At 40.0% G+C, this 23613-nt stretch overlaps 2 protein-coding genes across 8 annotated transcripts in view; both read left to right on the forward strand.

Moving 5' to 3' along the window:
* The window catches only part of FNBP4 (formin binding protein 4), a 38882-nt gene extending 35922 nt beyond the window's left edge, over positions 1-2960 (forward strand). For both annotated transcript variants that reach the window (XM_027114698.1, XM_027114699.1), the window contains one exon: positions 1886-2960. In XM_027114698.1, coding sequence (XP_026970499.1) covers positions 1886-1976 — 91 coding nt within the window. In that variant the 3' untranslated portion in view covers positions 1977-2960. The remainder of the gene's footprint in view (positions 1-1885) is intronic.
* Positions 2961-4133: 1173 nt separating this feature from the next.
* Positions 4134-23613, forward strand: part of AGBL2 (AGBL carboxypeptidase 2) — a 44056-nt gene continuing 24576 nt past the window's right edge. For 2 of the 6 annotated variants that reach the window (XM_027114700.1, XM_027114706.1), the window contains exons 1-5: positions 4135-4964; positions 5138-5273; positions 5563-5626; positions 9945-10037; positions 10774-10959. In XM_027114700.1, coding sequence (XP_026970501.1) covers positions 5238-5273; positions 5563-5626; positions 9945-10037; positions 10774-10959 — 379 coding nt within the window. In that variant the 5' untranslated portion in view covers positions 4135-4964; positions 5138-5237. The other 4 variants (XM_027114705.1, XM_027114701.1, XM_027114704.1 and 1 more) reach the window with 4 other exon arrangements.

Raw genomic sequence — 23613 nt, forward strand, 5'->3', positions numbered from 1 at the left:
AAAAAAAAAAATTGGGAGAGGATAGCCATCTTTGCTTCATAATTCAAAACATTTTCATTCTTAGATCCATAAACACTAATTGGAATAGTCATTCCAGTGAATTTTTTTTTTTTTTTTTTTTTTTTCCAGTGAATTTTTTTGTTCCTAAAATATGTTTCTCTCCAGCCACTACACACCTACTTTCAGCATTTGTCCCACTTATGAACCTTATCAAATAAATTTTAGCATGTAGCAGTATAAAACCTGAAAGGTTTCTAAGGAAAATGCGATCGATGGTCCCAGTTCTTGTTACAAAATATTGGGTGAAGGAGGTTGTTCAGATTTATTTATTATTTATTTATTTTATTTATTTTTGGCTGTGTTGGGTCTTAGTTGCAGCACACAGGATCTTTGTTGAGGCATGTGGGATCTTTCGTTGTGGCGCGAGGGCTTCTCTCTAGTTGGGGCATACTCGTTTTCTCTTCTCTAGTTGTGGTACGTGGGTTCCAGAGCACGTGGGCTCTGTAGTTTGCGGCGTACGGGCTCTAGTTGAGGTGTACGAGCTCAGTAGTTGTGGTGCTCGGGCTTAGTTGCCACACAGCATGTGGGATCTTAGTTCCCTGACCAGGGATCGAACCCGTATCCCCTGCATTGTAAGGCGGATTCTTTACCACTGGACCACCAGGGAAGTCCCAGGTTGTTCTTTTCAATGAGACTACTGTATTTCCTTTTTGACCTTACATTTCCTTACTTTTACAAGAATGTGTTGTTTTCCTTCAGTATGTTCACTCATCAGTCTTGAATTTGAGAAGATTCATCTAGATTATGGTCCTCTTATCACTCATAGTCTGAGATTTTACTTATCCAGTCAATTTTACCATCACAGTTAGAATCTACAGTGCCTCTGTCTCTTGGCATTTATCTGATTGTATAATATTGGGGAGCGGTAGGGGAGACTATGAAGATGTTGTCTCCAGACTTCTTTTTTACTTCCTGGAAAGGAGATGCACTGTTTTGGGCAACACAATAAGAAAGCTGAGGGGTGGTATTAGTGATGATTTATTTAACTTTTGTATCATCGTTGTAGATGATTCCATTATTCTTCAGCTTTCTTACTATTTTAATCTTTTTTTAATATTGCTGGGAATTGACTAATTAATTCCTACAGTGATGAAATAACAAACTATTTCAAGATGATCGGAAGTCACAAAGATTCTGTAATTAATCTTAGCTCATTTTGTATTTATAAAAGGGTCTAAGGCACCCATTCTGGTAATTGTAAGTTACAACCTGAGTTTTTGTTTGTTTTTGCCGTGCTGCGAAGCTTGTGGGATTGAAGCCAGGCCCTCGTCAGTGAAAGCATGTAGTCCTAACTACTGTAGCACCAGGGCATTCCCTAGAATCTGAGTCTTAATCGGTTTTATAAATGATTGAATAAGCCATGAGAGATCAATCCTAATTAGAACTGATCAAGAGAGTCAAAAACGTTAGGTCCAGCGGTCCCTGATGGTATGTTAAGAGTTAAATATATCTTCCTATGTGTTAAATATATCTAAGATAAAGAATCATAACTCCTAGGGACCAAGAAATACTTTTACAAGAATGTGTTATTTTCCTTCTGTATGGCTTCAGTGGTTGCTGGGGAGATACAAAAACAAATATGCACTTTCATATAAATAAAACTATAGAGAAGAGTGCTTTGTATGTGTTTGGTTGACCTATCAATTAAGAAATTTGATGAAGAATAACGCTGGTACTTAGCTGAGAAACTTGAAACATTTTCATGAACATAGATAAAATATGTCACATTTTCGGTTTCAGTTAGCTTTTATTTGCTAGGAAATAAACACTTTTTCGTTCTTTTTCTTTCCAGTGAACTAATTTAATCTGTACGTTGTTTTCACAGTGGCATGGCAGAGAGAAATGCTAATTTTGAAGCCCTTCCTGAAGATTGGCGAGCAAGACTGAAGAGAAGAAAAATGGCTCCAAACACATAGTTTTTTAAATTTTTATTACTGTTTTTTTTGTTTGTTTTTTTAATCATTTCCGAGTCTTAACCAGTCTTACTGTTGTCAATAAACTATAAATGTCATGAGGGAGAGCATATGATGAATTTCCTGGGCAAGAGTATACACGTACAAAATTGCCACGTTTGTGAAATGTAATTTTTCTGTTTTGCTGAAAGGTGAGGTGACTGAATGCTCTGACCTGGCTGCCTTTATTCTCACACTGGCAAACTCATCATGTTAGGTACATTAACCTCATCAGTCTGGAACATGTGGTTCATGCGTATGACACCTCTGTAGAGGACTCACTGAAGAAAAGTGAAGGATTTTCCTGCCTCATAGAGGCTCTTGTAGTTCCTAGTGTGGCACGCTCTCTCTCATTAACTTCTTCAGAACAAGTGCAATTAAGAAAGCAGCTCTATATTTTGCCTTGCTTAACTGGGATTATAGGAATCTCTTTCTGACCTCTTCCTCTAGTCTGCCACCCCTGAAGTGCTGAGATACATCAAGTCGTTCACCTTGTTCTAACAGATGGCCACACTCTTCAGAGTATTCTTTCTCACAAATTCTAGAACTGATAAAGATAGCTCAGTCATTTCACATATTAGGTGGCATATTTAAATTACAGTATAGGTGGCAGCAGCAGCAGGTGTTTGCGTCTTTGATTTTGAGAATTTCCTCCTCACGTATGTGGCAGTAAGTGTAACAAAAGCCACTGTATGTACTGATGTGTCTCCATTGTCTTACCTTGGTCCAAAGTTCACCTTCCATTTATGTGTGAATGTATTCTCCATAAAATTCCAGTATTTAAAAAGCAGTTTACTGTTCTGTACTTCCTATTGTATCACAATCAGGTAAAAGTCACTTTAAACTGAAGAAAAAGCAAATTGTGTTTTAAAGCTGTTTGTATTTCTCCAGTTTCTGACCTTGTAAATTTGTATATATGCACTAATAAAGCTTTTTTTATACTTCTGATTGATTGTTCTTTTGCTCCTGTTTTGCCTGTTAACTCCACGATTATGTAACCAAGACTTACTTTAAGTCAATTGTTTTTTCTAATCAACTATAGTGTAAGGTATGTGCAAACATTGAAGAACAGCTCCAGGAAAAAAAAGCATCAGGATCTTGAGCCCGTTGCGGGGTGCGAGGACGGGGTTAGAAAAACAGGCCTCTAGTACCAGAAGGTGTGACTTAAATTTTGGAGCTTGTAGTCTGTAATATTAGCTAGTGTTTGGCCTACTTAAATCCTGGAAATGATGTAATGTGGTTAATATTGTGAAAAAAATAAAGGTGCTTTATATTTTTTCCACTAATTAAAAAAGTTATGTATACTTAGAGTCATGTAAAGTTAACCAAAGACAACAATAGTTAGAATTTTATTCTAGTATATTTATATGCATATAATTGTCTAATCAGTGTCATGTATGCTTGTGTTGGTTTTTTACCGTTATGTATTTCGGTGACCATTTTGTATATAAATTGTTTTTCTGGGCTTCACTGGTGGTGCATTGGTTAAGAATCCACCTGCCCAATGCAGGGGACACGGGTTTGATCCCTGGTCTGGGAGGATCCCACATGCTGCAGAGCAGCTAAGCCCGTGCACCACAGCTGCTGAGCCTGTGCTCTTAGAGCCTGCGAGCCACAACTACTGAGCCCTCGTGCCTGGAGCCCATGCTCCCAGGGTGGAGGCCACTGCAATGGGAAGCCCACGCAACTGCAACGGGGAGTGGCCCCCGCTCGCTGCAGCGAAGACCCAATGCAGGAAAGAAAAATAAATTTTAAAAAATCAAATTCTTAAAAATGTACCGTAAAATTTTAAAAAATAAAATTGTTTTTCTTGTAATTTGCGTAGAGCATATTTCTGGAAATAGAGGCTGTCAACTAGCCATTAAAGCTTTTGCTTTAAGTGCCAAACAGTTTTCCAGACTTCTGGGAATTGGTACAGGGACGAAGTGCCTTTGTCCCTCTCCTGCCAGAAAGGAGCGTTTTTTAGAATCTGACAATTTGATAGTCAAAATGTGTGGTTTTAATTTACTAACTTGTATGTTTTCAATGTAGGAGGTAATTTATCAGTTCTAGCTATGGGATGGAGAGAAGGTGAAAGAGGGGAAGCGGCTCCGTTTGAGCAATACTCAACAGTTTCCTAAAGCTGAGGAACAGCTGCTTTTTTGTTTGGGGCCCGGCCACGGGGCATGCGGGATCTTAGTTCCCCAACCAGCGATCGAATCCGTATCCCCTGCAGTGTAAGCACGGAGTCTCAAACACTGGACCACCAGGGAAGTCCCCATCAATGCAATTTCTAATCCCCAGAAGCCAGGCTGCAATACTGTAGGAAAGGAGGAATGTGAATCCTTGGTACCTGAACGCCGGTCTTCGACTTTTCTCCTGTTCCCCACCCCTTCCTCGGAGGCGCAGCCTCGCTCTCCGGAAGCGCCCAGCCGCCTCGCCCTCCCGCTTCCGCCTCGTGGTTGCTAGGCAACTGGGGCCCTAGAGGAAAGCAGTGTCGCGTGAGCGTGACGGGAGTGTCTTGTGGTCGGTGCGCGACTGGTTCTCTACCTGCGGACCGTGTCCCTCGCCTCGCTCACGCTCCTCTGTCGCCACAGGCTCCGTACGCACCCCTGCTGCCCCGGACGGGGCGCGGAGGCGGTAGCAACCTTCCCTCTGCAGTCGTAGGAGATATCTACGCCCCGTCCCGCGACTCTCCGGGAAACTGCCCTTCGCCACTTTCTCCCTGCCCAGGAAGCCCTGAATCCCTGAATTCCGTTTTCAGAGCCCACTCTCCGGGCTCTTGACCTTTCTTTTCCACCCACCCCGAGACTACTGCGCCGGACCCCTCATCCCCTTTTCTTTCACTTTCCTGAGGCGACCTGGTGGGGGGCATCTCCCTCACTGGTGGGGAAAGAAGCATGGGGCCAGCAGGGGTCCTGGCGCCACCGGAGGAGGAGGCTGGAAGACAAGGCGCTCTCCCAGATTCTTCAGGTGCGCATCGGGCCTCGTGGCGGGTCCTTGTTTATCTGAGGAGAGGTTGGGTTGGCAGGGAAGACGGAGCGGTACCGCAGGGTTTCCTAAAGTAGCGTGGGAGCTGCGAAGCGGAGGGAGGGGACGTGGGTGAATTTCTACAGTTTTTCAGTTGTTCTAATCTGGTTTTTTAGCTTCTCCTATGTAATCAACTGCCCTTTTGGAAACTGGTCAGGGATTGTTGCTGGATGCCGGTGTCACTGACAGGTCTTCAGCATACCATGCAGAAGTAACATGTTCCCAGCTTTGGAAACAGAGCTAAAGCAGCAGGTCGGTACACACTCCTCTCCAGGCACTCCACAGAAATCCAATACTAGATCCGAAGGTATATTCTGGTGGCATCTTTTTCTGGCTGGAGATCTTGATCCCAAAGATAGAATAATTTGCACAAATGTCTTTCACATCGTTTGTTTACAGAAGTTCTCAGGTATAGTGTCCTCTGCAACAATGCTTGTGTATTTTTGTTAAGAGTCAGTATTATTCTTATAACAGGCTGTTATAATAATTCTCTACAATTATGAAAGCACTTTCTTGATTGAGATGGCCTGTCGTTTCACAGACTCTTCCTGAGGCCTATGAAGACTTTATGTACCATCACCTCCAGTACTATGGCTACTTTAAAGGTAATATCTCATTCTTACCTAGCATCACCTTTCCTGGGTTCATGAAGTAAATTGTTTGATCAACTGAGAGAGTTGTGCTTGGATAAACTGATGAATTTTTCCAGCACCACCATTAGTGAAAGAACTTCCTTCCCCTACTGATATGCTGTGTTACCCCTGTTGCGTGTCCATTTATACAAGGGTTTGTTTGTCTGTCCTTGCACCAATACCACCCTTTCTTAATGACACCACATGGCATTAAAACAGTCTTGATATCTGGAAAGACATGTCCTCCCATATTGTCGTTCTTCAAAAGTGTCTTGGCTCTTCCTACCTTTTTATATAATTTTAGAATTGGCTTGTGATGCTTAAAAAAATATATGGGATTACATTGAATCTATAGATCAAATTTGACAAGAAATGAGAATTTTCCAATACCAGGTTCTCCCATCTATTAATATAGTCTAATTCTCTAATTTACTTAGGTCCTCCTTAATGTCTCCCAATAAGATTTATAATTTTTTTCATAGAACTGCATATTTGTATGCTATTATAAGTGATATCTTTTTAAATTTTGATCTTCTAACTTTGCTCCTGGTATTTAGAAATAAAATGTAGGGCTTTTTTTGTTTGTTTGTTTTTTTGTGGTATGTGGGCCTCTCACTGTTGTGGCCTCTCCCGTTGCGGAGCGCAGGCTTAGCGGCCATGGCTCATGGGCCCAGCCGCTCCGCGGCATGTGGGATCCTCCCGGACTGGGGCACAAACCCACGTCCCCTGCATCAGCAGGTGGACTCTCAACCACTGCGCCACCAGGGAAGCCCCTAAAATGTAGGTTTTTATATTGATTTTATTTCTATCAACCTTGTTAGACTTTCTTATTAACTATTTCATTTTGTAATTTGTTGAAAACTGAATTTCCAGCTCACCAGATTCAGCAGAGCCCTCAGGACAAAGCAGCTCCCACTCTGAGTGCTGCACTTTCACTCTGAGTACTTGCCTTCACTTGGTTGTATAGCTGCCTCCCAATTTTCCACTTTACCATACTGCTTCTCAAGTCTTCTCCTCAGCATGAAATGGAGAAAATGATGTTTAATTCACATAAATTGGAATGTGAAAGCTCTTTGGAAAATGGGTTGTATTCATTGTAAACGCCTGTGGTGGCAGGTGGTGACTAGAAGGAGGTTTGCTAGTAGTAGTGGTTTGGGTGTTGACCTACATGTTGGAGGTGATGAACTAGCCTTCCAGCACGTTTCAGTAAACTGCCTGTTCTTAGCTGAGAGGGGCAGTTTACCAAACTGCTATGCACCAGCATGTTGGGAAGAATAATCCTCGATACCTGTTGAGTGGCTCTTTTGGGGAAACAGAGGATTTGATACCGGACCCCTTGCAAAAGGAGAAGCGTCTGTGTGAGTAATAATCAGTGTTGTATGACCCCCAGAACCCTCACGTCCTTGAGCAACAGCTCCTGGTGTTCAGGAGAACATGGCCTAACGTGGGAGAAGCCAAGGGAGCAGCCTTGGCCACCGTTTCTGACATCACTGAAAAATGTTCTCTCTTGGGGCTTCCCTGGTGGCGCAGTGGTTAAGAATCCGCCTGCCAATGCAAGGGACACGGGTTCGAGGCCTGGTCCGGGAAGATCCCACACGCCACGGAGCAACTGAGCCCGTGCGCCACAACTACTGAAGCCTGCACTCTAGAGCCCGCGAGCCACAACTACTGAGCCCACACGCCTAGAGCCCATGCCCTGCAACAAGAGAAGCCACCGCAGTGAGAAGCCCGTGCACTGCAATGAAGAGTAGCCCCCACTCGCCACAACTAAAGAAAGCCCATGTGCAGCAGCAAAGACCCAACACAGCCAAAATAAATAAATAAAATTTTTAAAAAATGTTCTCTCTTAAAAAACAAAGAAAGAAATTTTTAAATGAAAAGAAAAATAACAAAACAAAAAAATATTCTCCCTAGATCTGCTTTGGATTTTGTAGGTTTAAATTAAAATACTGTGCATTCTGGATGATCTTCCTCCAAATTATTAGAAAATTTGTTAGAACGCCTTGGTCAAGAGTAACACATTGATTTTTTTTCATGCAGTTTTGGTGGATATATTTGTTAAGGCTCTTTGCATAAGAGTGGTGAAAACCAATTCCAGCCAGCTTAAGCAAAAATAATTTTTTACAGGGATTCCACAAGTTTCTTCTGGAATCCAAGGGTAGGAATGCAGTTGAATTTCTCCCTCAGTACATATCCAACCAAACATCAGTTCACTTCTCTTTACTGCACATCCTTCCCCCACCCCAACCCTCCCCCAGCTACCATCATCTCACTATTGAAACAGCCTCATAATTGGTCTCTTGGCTTCTCTTGTCCATGATGCCCCCTTCCAATCCATTTTCCACACAGCAGTGTTCTTTTTTATGTGCAAATCTGATTGTGTCCCTTTTCTAGTTAAAAATCTATGAATGACATAAGACCCAAAAGCCATAAAATATAACACTGATAATTTTTACAGCAAAAATTTTAATTTCTGTATAGAAAAAATACCATTAGTAAAGGAAAATAATTGGAAAAAAATTTTGTGACAAATATGTCAAAGGGTTAATTTCCTTAACATAACAACTCTTACAAATCAATATGTAAAAGATGACCAAATAGAATAATGGACAAAGGACATGAGCAAGGAGTTCATAGAAAAGAAAACACAGTCAACAAGCTTTATGAAGAGATGCTCAATTTCACCTCTAATTAAAGATACAAATCAATATGTCAAGGTACCATTTTTAAATTATGAGATTTGGGCAAACATTTTTTTTCGGTCAGGAGGTGGGAGAACACTCTCCCACACTGCTGTTAGGAATGTGAATAGATAAGATTTTTTAGAAAGGCAGTTTGGCAATAGGTGGAAAATGTAAAATGGTACTTAACCTTTGATGTAGCAATTCCATTTTCATTTTCAAATATGTATCTTATATTTTTGCTCATCCCAGTGCCCAGAAGGCTTTTCCATTCTGTGTCCCAGAGCTCCTTGCAGGGAATAGAAAGGCAAGGGTTGAGCAAAGGAGACTGTTAAGATGGAATGGCTCAGGAGCCAGCCGACCACCCCCCTTCAGCTTCCTCCTGCCCCATTTGCTGACACTTGAAATAACATTGATAAGAAACAATTGCCAGTCTTAATATAATAAAAAAATGTAAAATGCAAAGACAGCTGCTAGAGGTGACACAACAATGTAGATGAATTTTAGTTAGAGTATAACTGATAACCTGACACTTTTTTCCCCCCGTTTTGATCATTGGAGTGAGGAAGATATTTTTCTTTATCTTTGTAGCAAAGCATTTATTATGTTGTTATTGTTGTTTTTTTAAACCAGAAAAGTACAAAGGAGGTAAAAAGGGAATGAGTTATAATGTGCTTGTTTCAAAAAATAAAAAAGAGAAGAGAAGGAAAGGAAGGAACAAACGAACGGAGGAAAGAAACCAAAAAAGAAAGAAAAGGAAATATATGTATAAGGTTAGAAAATTCAAATGGTAGGAGAAAAACACAAAAGGAAATTAAGAGCTCTCCCTGCCTCACCCTTAATATAGCCACTATTATAATCATTCTTTTCAGGAAAAAGAAAATATATCCTCAAGTGTCTATATATTTTTTCTTCTTAATTGCTCATAGGGATCCTATACATAATCTTTGATTTTTTTTGTTTAAAAATAGAGCCTTTTCATATGAGCACAAGAAGCATCTACCTCATTCTTTTTAGAGCACCTACAGTATTCCATCTCATTAACATGTCATAATTATTTTAACTTCCCTTTTGTTGGATGCTTTGGTTGTTTGCACATTTTTATTATTTGAACGTTACTGCAGTGAGTATATTCGTATATGTATCTTGACGAGCTTTTGTTAAGAAAATCTATAAAGTAATTTCTAGCAATGGGATTGCCGAATCAAGGGTTTGGGTGTTTTAGATCTTACTAGACATTGCCAAATTGCTTTCCAGAAAGTTTGCACCAATTTGCCTTTTTGTCAGCAAGTTATGAGAGTACTTGTTTACTTACACCTTTGCCAGGGTGAGTGTGAAAACACATAAATGTTTTTCCTGTCTGTTAGGTAAAAAACCGTTATCTCCTTGTCATTTTGATTTACATTTCTTTATGAGTGAGATTGAGCAGCTTTACCATCTTTTCAAATGTTTGTTGCCTTTTCCCCCTGCATTAAACAGTGGGGGAAATATTTTAGACACAGAAATGCAGGGGCCCAAAGTGGGGGCGGGGGATGGAAAGGTATAGGGGACACGGGCAGGAAAAAGAAAGATCCATCGGACCAACCATACCTCTTCCTTCCCCTTTCTAGGGCCTACCAGTCTATCTTCAACTGTGCACAGACAGATAGAAGCTGTGAGCAGAGGTATTTCATGTCCTTCCAGACCAGAAAATGGAAACTCCTGTAAGGAAATGTCTGTCCCTCCTGCTCTCCCCACCAGAGCTGGGAGTTACCACCCTAGGGGCCTTCAGCCTTTCCTTCCTCTTTCCCTTTCTTTTCATTCTTCCTCTCATTTCCCTTTTTTCCCCCTTTGTCCTTGAACGCCCTTGTTTTCCTCCCTTTTTTCCCATTCTTTATTTCCCAAGAACTCTTCTCTCTCTTCTGCCCCTGCTCACTCCTCTGCCCCTATCTACCTCCCTGTTTTGTAAGTCTCTCTGTCCTTTGAATGGTTATATTATGAACTTGAAATGTAATTTGTAGATTGTTTCACTGTAGTTAATAAAGTTTTATGTCCTTTTTTTCTAAAACACTAGTGGTTGAATTGAAAGTTTTCTTTTTTGCCTCTCTCTAGACAAAAATAATAACACACGTTAAGTAACTTTTATTTGTAACCCACTGTTGAAATGTCTTTGACCCATTAACATTGATTTAAAAAAAAGAAAAAAGTTTCTTCTAACTTACTCTAAAGCTTTACATTTAAATGTTTAACAGACTAAGGCAGAACTTTAACTTAACGTTTTATAGTTTTGATGCTGTCATCCCGTACTAAATCTCTTTGAAGGAGAAACATGTCATAGGATTGCGTATCTGTGCTAATATATTAATACAGTGCTTAAACTTACATATTTGTTACAGTTGAGCAGTAAAGTTCCCAAGGAAGAAGAGGAAACTGTTCACTCATTCCCTTTCCCTTTGGCAGATTCCCTTATGCTGAGTTCACCACTTCTTAAGAGCAGACAGCTTCTTCATGATGACCTTGGTGAAGTAAACTCACGTCTTCGAGAACCCCGAGATCTCTTTGCTTTTTTCTCCAGCAGTGGGCCACTGCAGGCTCCAAGATGGCCAATAGAATGTGAAGTCATCAAGGAGAACATTCATCATATTGGTAATGTGACTTACGTGTCATGGTCTTGCCGTTCTGACAGACTATATTACAGTTTTAAGTTCTACATACCAAAGTACAAGACGGGACAGATTCACCATCTGTTAGCTCACCCTTAACATGTTTAAGCTCTGGGAAACTGGTATACACTCACCAAAGTCAAAAGTTACACTAATGTATAAATTAGAATGCTTCTGAGTTTATTGGAATGGGAGGATACCTTTCTAGAGGCCAAAATATATCAATACTTAAATCTGTTTTCTAGATTATTCCCATTTCAGTATGTTTGGTTGAGTTTTATAAAAGTTGTATTTTTACCAGCTGTGGTAAAATTGATGAACACCATGTATATAATACCAGAATGTAGTTTTTACTGTTTTTTCCCCCACGGTTTTATTGAGATATAATTGACATAAAACATCGTATTAGTTTAAGGTGTACAATATATATTGCAGAATGACTTTCACAGTAAGTCTAGTTAACATCCATCAACTCACATGGTTACGTTTTTTTCTTGTGATGAGAACCTTTAAGATTTACCCTCATAGCAACAGAAGAGTTTCCAACTAACTCTATCAACCAAATTTTTAAAAAATTTTTATTGGAATATGGTTGATTTACAATGTTGTGTTAGTTTCAGGTGTACAGCAAAATGAATCAGTTATACATATACATATATCCACTCTTTTATTTTTAGATTCTTTTCCCATATAGGCCATTACAGAGTATTGAGTAGAGTTCCCCGTGCTATACAGCAGGTCCTTATTAGTTACCTATTTTATGTATAATATGTGTGTATTATGTGTGTATATGTCAGTCCAAATCTGCCAATTTGTCCCTTCCCCCACTTATCCTCTGGTAACCATAAGTTTGTTTTCTACATCCGTGACTCTACTTCTGTTTTGTAAATAAGTTCATTTGTACCCCTTTTTTTTTATTCCACATATAAGCGGTATCATATGATATTTGTCTTTCTGTGTCTGACTTCATTCAATATGATGGTCCATCCATGTTGCTGCAAATGGCATTATTTTTATGGCTGAGTAATATTCTTTTTTATGGCTGAGTAATATTCCATTGTATATATATACCACATCTTCTTTATCCATTCCTCTGTTGATGGACTTTAGGTTGCTTCCATGTCCTGGCTATTGTAAATAGTGCTGCAGTAAACATTGGGGTGCATGTATCATTTCAAATTAAGGTTTTCTCCAGATGTATGCCCAGGAGTGAGATTGCTGGGTCATATGGTAGTTCTATTGTTAATTTATAAGGAGCCTCCATACTGTTCTCCATAGTGGCTGCACCAACTGACATTCCCAGCAACAATGTAGGAGGGTTCCCTGTTCTCCACACCCTCTCTATATTGTTCGTAGACTTTTTGATGATGGCCATTCTGACTGGTGTGAGGTGATACCTCACTGTAGTTTTGATTTGCATTTCTTTAATGATTAGTGATGTTGAGCATCCTTTCATGTGTTTGTTGGCAATCTGTATATCTTCTTTGGAAAAATGTCTGTTTAGGTCTTCTGCCCATTTCTGGATAGGGTTATTTGTGTTCTTGATACTGAGCTGCATAAGCTGCTTATAAATTTTGGAGATTAATCCTTTGTCAGTTGCTTCATTTGCAAATATTTTCTCACATTCTGAGGGTTGTCTTTTCATCTTATGGTTTCCTTTCTGTGCAAAAGCTTTTAAGTTTCATTAGGTCCCATTTGTTTATTTTTGTTTTTATTTCCATTTCTGTAGGAGGTGGGTCAAAAAGGATCTTGCTCTGATTTATGTCACAGACTGTTCTGCCTATGTTTTCCTGCAAGAGCTTTATAGTGTCTGGCCTTACATTTAGGTCTTTAATCCATTTTGAGTTTATTTTTGATATGATGTTAGAAAGTGTTCTAATTTCATTCTTTTACATGTAGCTGTCCAGTTTTCCCAGCACCACTTATTGAAGAGGCTGTCTTTTCTCCATTGTATGCTCTCGCCTCCTTTGTCAAAGATAAGGTGACCATATGTGCATGGCTTTAGCTCTGGGCTTTCTATCCTGTTCCATTGATCACTATTTCTGTTTTTGTGCCAGTACCATACTGTCTTTTTTTTTTTTTTAACATCTTTATTGGGGTATAATTGCTTTACAATGGTGCGTTAGTTTCTACTTTATAACAAAGTGAATCAGTTATACATATACATATGTTCCCATATCTCTTCCCTCTTGCATCTCCCTCCCTCCCACCCTCCCTATCCCACCCCTCCAGGCGGTCACAAAGCACCGAGCTGATCTTCCTGTGCTATGCGGCTGCTTCCCACTAGCTATCTACCTTACGTTTGGTAATGTATATATGTCCTTGCCTCTCTCTTTGTCACAACTCACCCTTCCCCCTCCCCATATCCTCAAGTCCGTTCTCTAGTAGGTCTGTGTCTTTATTCCTGTCTTACCCCTAGGTTCTTCATGACCTTTTTTTTTTCTTAAATTCCATATATATGTGTTAGCATACGGTATTTGTCTTTCTCTTTCTGACTTACTTCACTCCGTATGACAGACTCTAGGTCTATCCACCTCATTACAAATAGCTCAATTTCGTTTCTTTTTATGGCTGAGTAATATTCCATTGTATATATGTGCCACATCCATTCATCCGACGATGGGCACTTAGGTTGTTTCCATCTCCGGGCTATTGTAAATAGAGCTGCAATGAACATTTTGGTACATGACTCTTTTTGAATTATGGTTTTATCAGGGTATATGCCCAGTAGTGGGATTGCTGGGTCATATGGTAGTTCTATTTGTAGTTTTTTTTTTGTTTGTTTGTTTGTTTTGCACTATGCGGGCCTCTCACTGTTGTGGCCTCTCCCGTTGCGGAGCACAGGCTCCGGACGCGCAGGCCCAGCGGCCATGGCTCACGGGCCCAGCTGCTCCGCAGCATGTGGGATCTTCCTGGACCAGGGCACGAACCCGTATCCCCTGCATCGGCAGGTGGACTCTCAACAACTGCGCCACCAGGGAAGCCCTATTTGTAGTTTTTTAAGGAAACTATACTGTCCCTTCCTCCATACTTCCTTCCTCCATACTGTTCTCCATAGTGGCTTGCACCAGCAGTGCAAGAGTGTTCCCTTTTCTCCACACCCTCTCCAGCATTTATTGTTTCTAGATTTTTTGATGATGGCCATTCTGACTGGTGTGAGATGATATCTCACTGTAGTTTTGATTTGCATTTCTCTAATCATTAATGATGTTGAGCATTCTTTCATGTGTTTGTTGGCAGTCTGTATATCTTCTTTGGAGAAATGTCTATTTAGGTCTTCTGCCCATTTTTGGATGGGGTTGTTTGTTTTTTTGTTATTGAGCTGCATGAGCTGCTTGTAAATTTTGGAAATTAATCCTTTGTCAGTTGCTTCATTTGCAAATATTTTCTCCCATTCTGAGGGTTGTCTTTTGTTCTTGTTTATGGTTTCCTTTGCTGTGCAAAAGCTTTGAAGTTTCATTAGGTCCCATTTGTTTATTTTTGTTTTTATTTCCATTTCTCTGGGAGGTGGGTAAAAAGGATCTTGCTGTGATTTATGTCATAGAGTGTTCTGCCTGTGTTTTCCTCTAAGAGTTTGATAGTTTCTGGCCCTACATTTAGGTCTTCAATCCATTTTGAGCTTATTTTTGTGTATGGTGTTAGGGAGTGATCTAATCTCATACTTTTACATGTACCTGTCCAATTTTCCCAGCACCACTTACTGAAGAGGCTGTCTTTTCTCCACTGTACATTCCTGCCTCCTTTATCAAAGATAAGGTGACCATATGTGCGTGGGTTTATCTCTGGGCTTTCTATCCTGTTCCATTGATCTATCTTTCTGTTTTTGTGCCAGTACCATACTGTCTTGATTACTGTAGCTTTGTAATATAGTCTGAAGCCAGGGAGCCTGATTCCTCCAGCTCCGTTTTTCGTTCTCCAGATTGCTTTGGCTCTTCGGGGTCTTTTGTGTTTCCATACAGATTGTGAAATTTTTTGTTCTAGTTTTGTGAAAAATGCCATTGGTAGTTTGATAGGGAGTGCATTGAATCTGTGGATTGTTTTGGGTAGTAGAGTCATTTTCACAATCTTGGATTCTTCCATTCCAAGAACATGGTATATCTTTCCATCTGTTTGTATCATCTTTAAGTTCTTTCATCAGTGCCTTATCATTTTCCTCATACAGATCTTTTGTCTCCTTAGGTAGGATTCTTCCTAGGTATTTTATTCTTCTCATTGCAGTGGTAAATGGGAGTGTTTCCTGAATTTCTCTTTCAGATTTTTCATCATTAGTGTACAGGAATGCAAGAGATTTCTGTGCATTAATTTTGTATCCTAGTACTTTACCAAATTCATTGATTAGCTCTAGTAGTTTTCTGGTAGCATCTTTAGGATTCTGTATGTATAATATCATATCATCTGCAAACAGTGTCAACTTTACTTCTTTTCCAATTTGGATTCCTTTTATTTCTTTTTCTTCTGTGATTGCTGTGGCTAAAACTTCCAAAACTATGTTGAATAATAGTAGTGAGAGTGGACAACCTTGTCTTGTTCCTGATCTTAAAGGAAATGGTTTCAGTTTTTCACCATTGAGAATGATATTGGCTGTGGGTATGTCATATATGGCCTTTATTATGTTGAGATAAGTTCCCTTTATGCCTACTTTCTGGAGGATTTTTATCATAAATGTGTGTTGAATTTTGTCAAAAGCTTCTTCTGCATCTATTGAGATGATCATATGGTTTTTCTTCTTCAATTTGTTAATATGGTTTATCACATTGATTGATTTGCGTATATTGAAGAATCCTTGCATTCCTGGGATATACCCCACTTGATTATCATATATGATCCTTTTAATGTGCTGTTGGATTCTGTTTGCTAGTATTTCATTGAGGATTTTTGCATCTACGTTCATCAGTGATATTGGCCTGTAGTTTTCTTTCTTCATGACGTCTTTGTCTGGTTTTGCTATCAGGGTGATGGTGGCCTCGTAGAATGAGTTTGGGAGTGTTCCTCCCTCTGCTATATTTTGGAAGAGTTTAGGAAGGATAGGTGTTAACTCTTCTCTAAATGTTTGGTAGAATTTGCCTGTGAAGCCATCTGGTCCTGGGCTTTTGTTTGTTGGAAGATTTTTAATCACAGTCTCAATTTCAGTGCTTGTGATTGGTCTGTTTATATTTTCTATTTCTTCCTGGTTCAGTCTCAGAAGGTTGTGCTTTTCTAAGAATTTGTCCATTTCTTCCAGGTTGTCCATATTATTGGCATATAGTTGCTTGTAGTAATCTCTCATGATCCTTTGTATTTCTGTTGTGTCATTGTTACTTCTCCTTTTTCATTTCTAATCCTATTGATTTGAGTCTTCTCCCTTTTTTTCTTGATGAGTCTGGCTAATGGTTTATCAATTTTGTTTATGTTCTCAAAGAACCAGCTTTTAGTTTTATTGATCTTTGCTATCGTTTCCTTCATTTCTTTTTCATTTATTTCTGATCTGAACTTTATGATTTCTTTCCTTCTGCTAACTTTGGGGGGTTTTTGTTCTTCTTTCTCTAATTTCTTTAGGTGTAAGGTTAGGTTGTTTATTTGAGATGTTTCTTGTTTCTTGAGGTAGGATTGTATTGCTATAAACTTCCCTCTTAGAACTGCTTTTGCTGCATCCCATAGATATTGGGTGGTCGTGTTTTCATTGTCATTTGTTTCTAGGTATTTTTTTATTTCCTCTTTGATTTCTTCAGTGATCTCTTGGTTATTAAGTAGTGTATTGTTTAGCCTCCATGTGTTTATATGTTTTACAGATTTTTTTCCTGTAATTGATATCGAGTCTCATAGCATTGTGGTTGGAAAAGATACTTGATACGATTTCAGTTTTTTTGTTGTTTTTTTTTTGCAGTACGCGGGCCTCTCACTGTTGTGGCCTCTCCCATCACGGAGCACATGCTCCGGACGCACAGGCTCAGCGGCCATGGCTCACGGGCCCAGCCGCTCCACGGCACGTGGGATCTTCCCAGAGCGGGGCATGAGCCCATGTCCCCTGCATCAGCAGGTGGACTCTCAACCACTGTGCCACAAGGGAAGCCCACGATTTCAGTTTTCTTAAATTTACGTAGGCTTGATTTGTGACCCAAGATGTGATGTAGCTTGGAGAGTGTTCCGTGACCACTTGAGAAGAAAGTGTATTCTGTTATTTTTGGATGGAATGTCCTATAAATGTCAGTTAAGTCCATCTTGTTTAATGTATCATTTAAAGCTTGTGTTTCCTTATTTATTTTCATTTTGGATGGTCTGTCCATTGGTGAAGGTGGGGTGTTAAAGTGCCCTACTATTATTGTGTTACTGTCGATTTCCCCTTTTATGCTGTTAGCATTTGCTTTATGTATTGAGGTGCTCCTATGTTGGGTGCATAAATATTTACAATTGTTGTATCTTATTCTTGGATTGATCCTTTGATCGTTATGTAGTGTCTTTCTTTGTCTCTTGGAATAGTCTTTAAAGTCTATTTTGTCTGATATGAGAATTGCTACTTACTCCAGCTTTCTTTTGATTTCCTTTTGCATGGAATATCTTTTTCCATCCCCTCGCTTTCAGTCTGTATGTGTCCCTAGGTCTGAAGTGGGTCTCTTGTAGACAGCATATATACGGGTCTTGTTTTTGTATCCATTCAGCCAGTCTGTGTTTTTGGTGGGAGCATTTAATCCATTTACATTTAAGGTAATTATCAATATGTATGTTCCTATTACTATTTTCTTAATTGTTTTGGGTTTGCTATTGTAGGTCTTTTCCTTGTCTTGTGTTTCCTGCCTAGAGAAGTTCCTTTAGCATTTGTTGTAAAGCTGGTTTGGTGGTGCTGAATTCTCTTAGCTTTTGCTTGACTGTAACGCTTTTAATTTCTCTGTCAAATATGAATGAGATCGTTGCTGGGTAGAGTAATCTTGGTTGTTGGTTTTTCCCTTTCATCAGTTTAAATATGTCCTGCCACTCCCTTCTGGCTTGCAGAGTTTCTGCTGAAAGATCAGCTGTTAACCTTATGGGGATTCCCTTGTATGTTATTTGTTGTTTTTCCCTTGCTGCTTTTAATATTTTTTCTTTGTATTTAATTTTTGATAGTTTGATTAATATGTGTCTTGGGGCTTCCCTGGTGGCGCAGTGGTTGAGAGTCCGCCTGCCAATGCAGGGGACGCGGGTTCGTGCCCCGGTCTGGGAGGATCCCATGTGCCGTGGAACGGCTGGGCCTGTGAGCCATGGCCGCTGGGCCTGCGCGTCCGGAGCCTGTGCTCTGCAGCAGGAGAGGCCACAGCAGTGAGAGGCCCTCGTACCGCAAAAAAAAAAAAAAAAATGTGTCTTGGCATGTTTCTCCTTGAATTTATCCTGTATGGGACTCTCTATGCTTCCTGGACTTGATTGACTATTTCCTTTCCCATATTAGGGAAGTTTTCAACTATAACTCTTCAAATATTTTCTCAGTTCCTTTCTTTTTCTCTTCTTCTTCTGGGACCCCTATCATTCAAATGTTGGTGTATTTAATGTTGTCCCAGAGGTCTCTAAGAGTGTCCTCAATTCTTTTCATTCTTTTTTCTTTATTCTGCTCTACGGTAGTTATTTCCACTATTTTATCTTCCAGGTCACTTATCCGTTCTTCTGCCTCAGTTATTTTGCTATTGATTCCTTCTAGAGAATTTTAATTTCATTTATTGTGTTGTTCATCCTTGTGTGTTTGCTCTTTAGTTCTTCTAGGTCCTTGTTAAACGTTTCTTGTATTTTCTCCATGGTATTTCCAAGATTTTGGATCATCTTTACTATCATTACTCTGAATTCTTTTTCAGGTAGACTGCCTATTTCCTCTTCATTTGTTTGGTCTGGTGGGTTTTTACCTTGCTTCTTCATCTGCTGTGTGTTTTTCTGCCTTCTCATTTTGCTTAACTTACTGTGTTTGGGGTCTCCTTTTCGCAGGCTGCAGGTTCATAGTTCCCGTTGTTTTTGGTGTCTGTCCCCAGTGGCTAAGGTTGGTTCAGTGGGTTGTGTAGGCTTCCTGGTGGAGGGGACTGGTGCCTGTGTTCTGATGGATGAGGCTGGGTCTTGTCTTTCTAGTGGGCAGGACTGCGTCCGGTGGTGTGTTTTGAGGTGTCTGTGACCTTATTATGATTTTAGGCAGCCTCTTTGGTAATGGGTGGGGTTGTGTTCCTGTCTTGCTAGTTGTTTGGCATAGGGTGTCCAGCGCTGTAGCTTGCTGGTTATTGAGTGGAGCTGGATCTTAGCATTGAGATGGAGATCTCTGGGAGAGTTTTCGCCGTTTCACATTACATGGAGCTGGGAGGTCTCTGGTGGACCAATGTCCTGAAGTTGGCTCTCCCACCTCAGGGGCACAGGCCTGACACCCGGCCAGAGCACCAAGACCCTCTCAGTCACACGGCTTTTGGGAAGTCTGAGGTCTTCTGCCAGCCTTCAGTAGGAGTTCTCTAGGAGCTGTTCCACATGTAGATATATTTCTTATGTATTTGTGGGGAGGAGGGTGATCTCCATGTCTCACTCCTCTGCCATCTTGAAGGTCTCCCCACTAAGGTACTTTTCAAAACATAAACCACTCCTTTGAGGAAAGAAGTTGGTTTTCATTGACCCAGTAGGTAATTTTCTTTGTTCACTTGCTTAATTTATTCTAATCACTCTCAGACACAGTGACCCACTACAGTGAAAGTCAGGAAACCTGGTTCCATCTGCCACTTGCTGATCATGAGTCACTGGGGAAAGTGCTAGACCTCTCTGAGCTAAATATTTATTTTCCCTCGAAACTCTGGAACTCCACACTCCAGAGGCCCTCCTTTCGATGTGCTGCCTCTCCCCTTCTGCGCAGGTCCTAAGAAGAAAAAATTTTTTAAAAATTTTATTGAAGTTTAATTGACTTATAAGGTCATGTTTTAAATGTATAGCCCAGTGATTCAGTTATATATATATATATATGTATATATATGTATATATATAAAATCTTTTTCAGATTCTCAGAAACGTTTACTTTTTTTTTTTTTTTTTTTGCGGTACGCGGGCCTCTCACTGTTGTGGCCTCTCCTGTTGTGGAGCACAGGCTCCGGACGCGCAGGCTCAGCGGCCATGGCTCACGGGCCCAGCCACTCTGCGGCATGTGGGATCTTCCCGGACCGGGGCACGAACCCGTGTCCCCTGCATCGGCAGGCAGACTCCCAACCACTGCGCCACCAGGGAAGCCCAGCCCTACTATTTTTTAATCATAGTTTGAGTTGATTGAGTTGATTGAGTTGATTGATTGAGTTGATCTTTGAGTTTTTGATGCAAGTACAATCTTTAGCCTTCATTTTATGAAGGATTTTCAGAAGTGGAGACTTTTATGATTGCTGGAACACTCATGTCTCTGCTTAAGACTGCTGATAAACAACTGGGTGTTTCTTATTTTCTCACTTTCCTCTTATAATATTCATTCATTGTATATTCATTAAGCATCTACCATATGCTAAGTATAGTGCTTGGTGTTAGAGATATAGTGATGAGCAAATGGAGACACTCAGAGCTCACAGACTAGTGAGGAAGTTAAAGATAGAACCAGGCAATTGCATAGCACTTGGTCCCTCTGGGAACACTTAACCCCAACCTGGAAGTTCAGTGAGGGTTTCCAAGAGAAGTTGACACAGAAGCTGAAATCTGAAGGATGAGTTAGAAGTGATCCAGTTGAAAGGATCAAAGCAAAGTATTCCAGTTAGAGGAAACAGAAAAAGAACAAGACATGTTTGGGTAACCATGAAGCCTTCAACATGAAAGAAAAGAGATGAAGCTGAAGATACAAGGATTGGCTCAGTGTCTTAACTGGGGACAGAACTGCCCTTAGGGTGTTTGGAAATTGTTGGGGGGCACATTTTGAGTTGGCACAATAGCTGAGAAGTCTTAAGGTCATCTGTTCCTACCCTGTAGAAGTGGGGTTTTTTGGGTTTTTTGTTTGTTTGTTTCGCTGCATTGGGGCTTCATTGCTGTGTGTGGGCTTTCTCTAGTTGCGGTGAGCAGGGGGCTATTCTTTGTTGTGGTGTGCGGGCTTCTCATTGCAGTGACTTCTCTTGTCGCGGAGCACAGGCTCTAGGCACGCGGGCTCAGTAGTTGTGGCTTATAGGCTCTGGAGTGCAGGCTCAGTAGTTGTGACACACAGGCTTAGTTGCTCCACAGCATGTGGGATCTTCCTGGACCAGGGCTCATACCTGTGTCCCCTGCATTGGCAGGCAGATTCTTAACCACTGCGCCACCAGGGAAGCCCCCATTTTTCAATTGGATTGTTTTTTTGCTGTTAAGTTATATGAGTTCTTTATATATTTTGGATGTTAGCCACTTATCAGATATATGATTTGCAAATATTTTCTCTCATTCAGAAAGTTGCCTTTTGGGAATTTCCTGGTGGTGCAGTGGTTAGGACTCTGCACTTTCACTGCCAGGGCCTGGGTTCGATGCCTAGTTGGGGAACTAGGATCCTGCATGCCATGTGGTATGGCCAAATTAAAAGAATAAAGGGTTGCCTTTTCATTTTGCTGATGGTTTATTTTGCTGTGCAGAAGCTTTTTAGTTTGATTTAGTTCCACTTTTTTACACTTTTGTTGCTTTTGCTTTTGTAGTCAGATTCAAAAACTCATCACCAAGACCTGTGTCAAGGAGCTTACTGCCTGTGTTTTCTTCTAGAAGTATTATGGTTTCAGGTCTTACATTCAAGTCATTAATTCATTTTGAATTAATTTTTGTGTGTGGTATAAGATAGTGGCCCAGTTTTATTCTTTTGCATATGGCTGTCCAGTTTTCCCAACACCATTTATTGGTGAGACTGTCCTTTCCCCATTGTATGTTCTTGCCTTCTTTGTCATAAATTAATTGACCACAGATGCATGGGTTTATTTCTGGGTTCTCTATTCTTTATTTTATTTTATTTTATTTTTGCCGTGCCACATGGCATGCGGGATCTTAGTTCCCTGACCAGGGATCAAACCAGTTCCCCCTGCAGTGGAAGCACAGAATCCTAACCACTGGACCACCAGGGAATTCCCTGGGCTCTCTGTTCTGTTCCCTTGATCTATGTATCTTTTTATGCAGATATCATATTGCTTTAATAACTATAGCTTTGTAATAGAGTTTGAAATCAGGGAGCATGGTGACTCTAACTTTGTTCTTCTTTGTCAAGGTTGCTTTGGCTATTGGGGATCTTTAATGGTTCCATATAAAATTTGGGATTGTTTGCTTTACTTTTGTGAAAAATGCCACTGGAATTTTGATAGAGACTGCATTGAATCTGTAAATTGCTTTAGGTAGTATGGACATTTTAATAATATTGGTTCTTCCAACCTTGAGCACAGAGTATCTTTCCATTTATTTGTGTCTTCTTCAATATCATTCATTAATGTCTTATAGTTCTTGTTTAAATTTATTCCTAGGTATTTTACTCTTTTTGATGCAATGGTAAATGGGAATGTTTTCTTAATTTCTCTCTGAGAGTTCATTATTAGTGTATAGAAATGCACCGATTTTTGTGTATTGATTTTGTATTTTGCAACTTTACTGAATTTGTTATTAGGTCCAACAGTTTTTTAATAGAGTCTTTAGGGTTTTCTGTATATAATATGTGTCAGTGGCAGTTTTAGTTCTTCCTTTCCAATTTGAATACCTTTTATTTCTTTTTCTTGCCTAATTGCTCTGGCTAGGACTTCCAGTACTATGTTGAATAAAGTGGTGGGAGTAGGCATCCTTGTCGTGTTCCTGATCTTAGAGGAAAAGCTTTCAGCTTTTCACCATTGAGTATGGTGTTAGCTGTGGGCTTGACATATGTGGCTTTTATTATGTTGAGGTAGTCCCTCTATACCCATTTTGTTGAGAGTTTTTGTCATAAATGGATGTTGAATTTTGTCAGATGCTTTTTCTTCATGTATGGAAATAATCATATGATTTTTATCCTTCCTTTCGTTAATGTGATATATCACATTGACTGATTTGCAAATGTTGAACCATCCTTGCATCCCTGGAGTAAATCCCACTGATCATGGTGTGTGATTCTTTTGATGTACTGTTGAATTTAAGTTGTGTCTTTATATATGCCCTTGGCTTTCATCACTGGCTACTGTACTTAAAATGATATTGAGAAGTCACCCAAGTGTCATATGAGAAATCTTTCAGAATTGAGTGTTAATGAAAAAACCTTGTTTCTTCTGAAGAAACTGATATACTTATTCCTCTATATTAATAAAAAATATGTAGCTGAGCATATTTTCCTGACCGGGAGCTCAGGGACAAATTTTGAAGAGTTGATGAAACGACTATATTGACCTTTCTGCCTTATTTTTAGGTCTTCTATTTAAAGTTTATACTTCTGGGGCTTCCCTGGCGGTCCAGTGGTTAAGACTTCACCTTCCAATGCTGGGGGTGTGGATTCGATCCCTGGTCGGAGAGCTAATATCCCACATGCCTAGTGGCAAAAAAAAACATAAAACAGAAGCAATATTGTAACAAATTCAATAAAGACTTTTAAAATGGTCCACATCAAAAAAATCTAAAAAAATAAAGTTGATACTTCTGTTGTATATGCTTTTTGTTAAAAATTTCTCCATAGTCTTTATAGAAAGAAGCAAGACATAATTAATTAACAAACACACTGGAAACTTAGGGTGGGAATTTGGTTTGA

Source organism: Aethalodelphis obliquidens, unplaced genomic scaffold (genome assembly GCF_003676395.1).
Source record: "Aethalodelphis obliquidens isolate GAN/ISIS:26980383/991018 unplaced genomic scaffold, ASM367639v1 scaffold14, whole genome shotgun sequence".
NCBI classification, from domain to species: domain Eukaryota; kingdom Metazoa; phylum Chordata; class Mammalia; order Artiodactyla; family Delphinidae; genus Aethalodelphis; species Aethalodelphis obliquidens.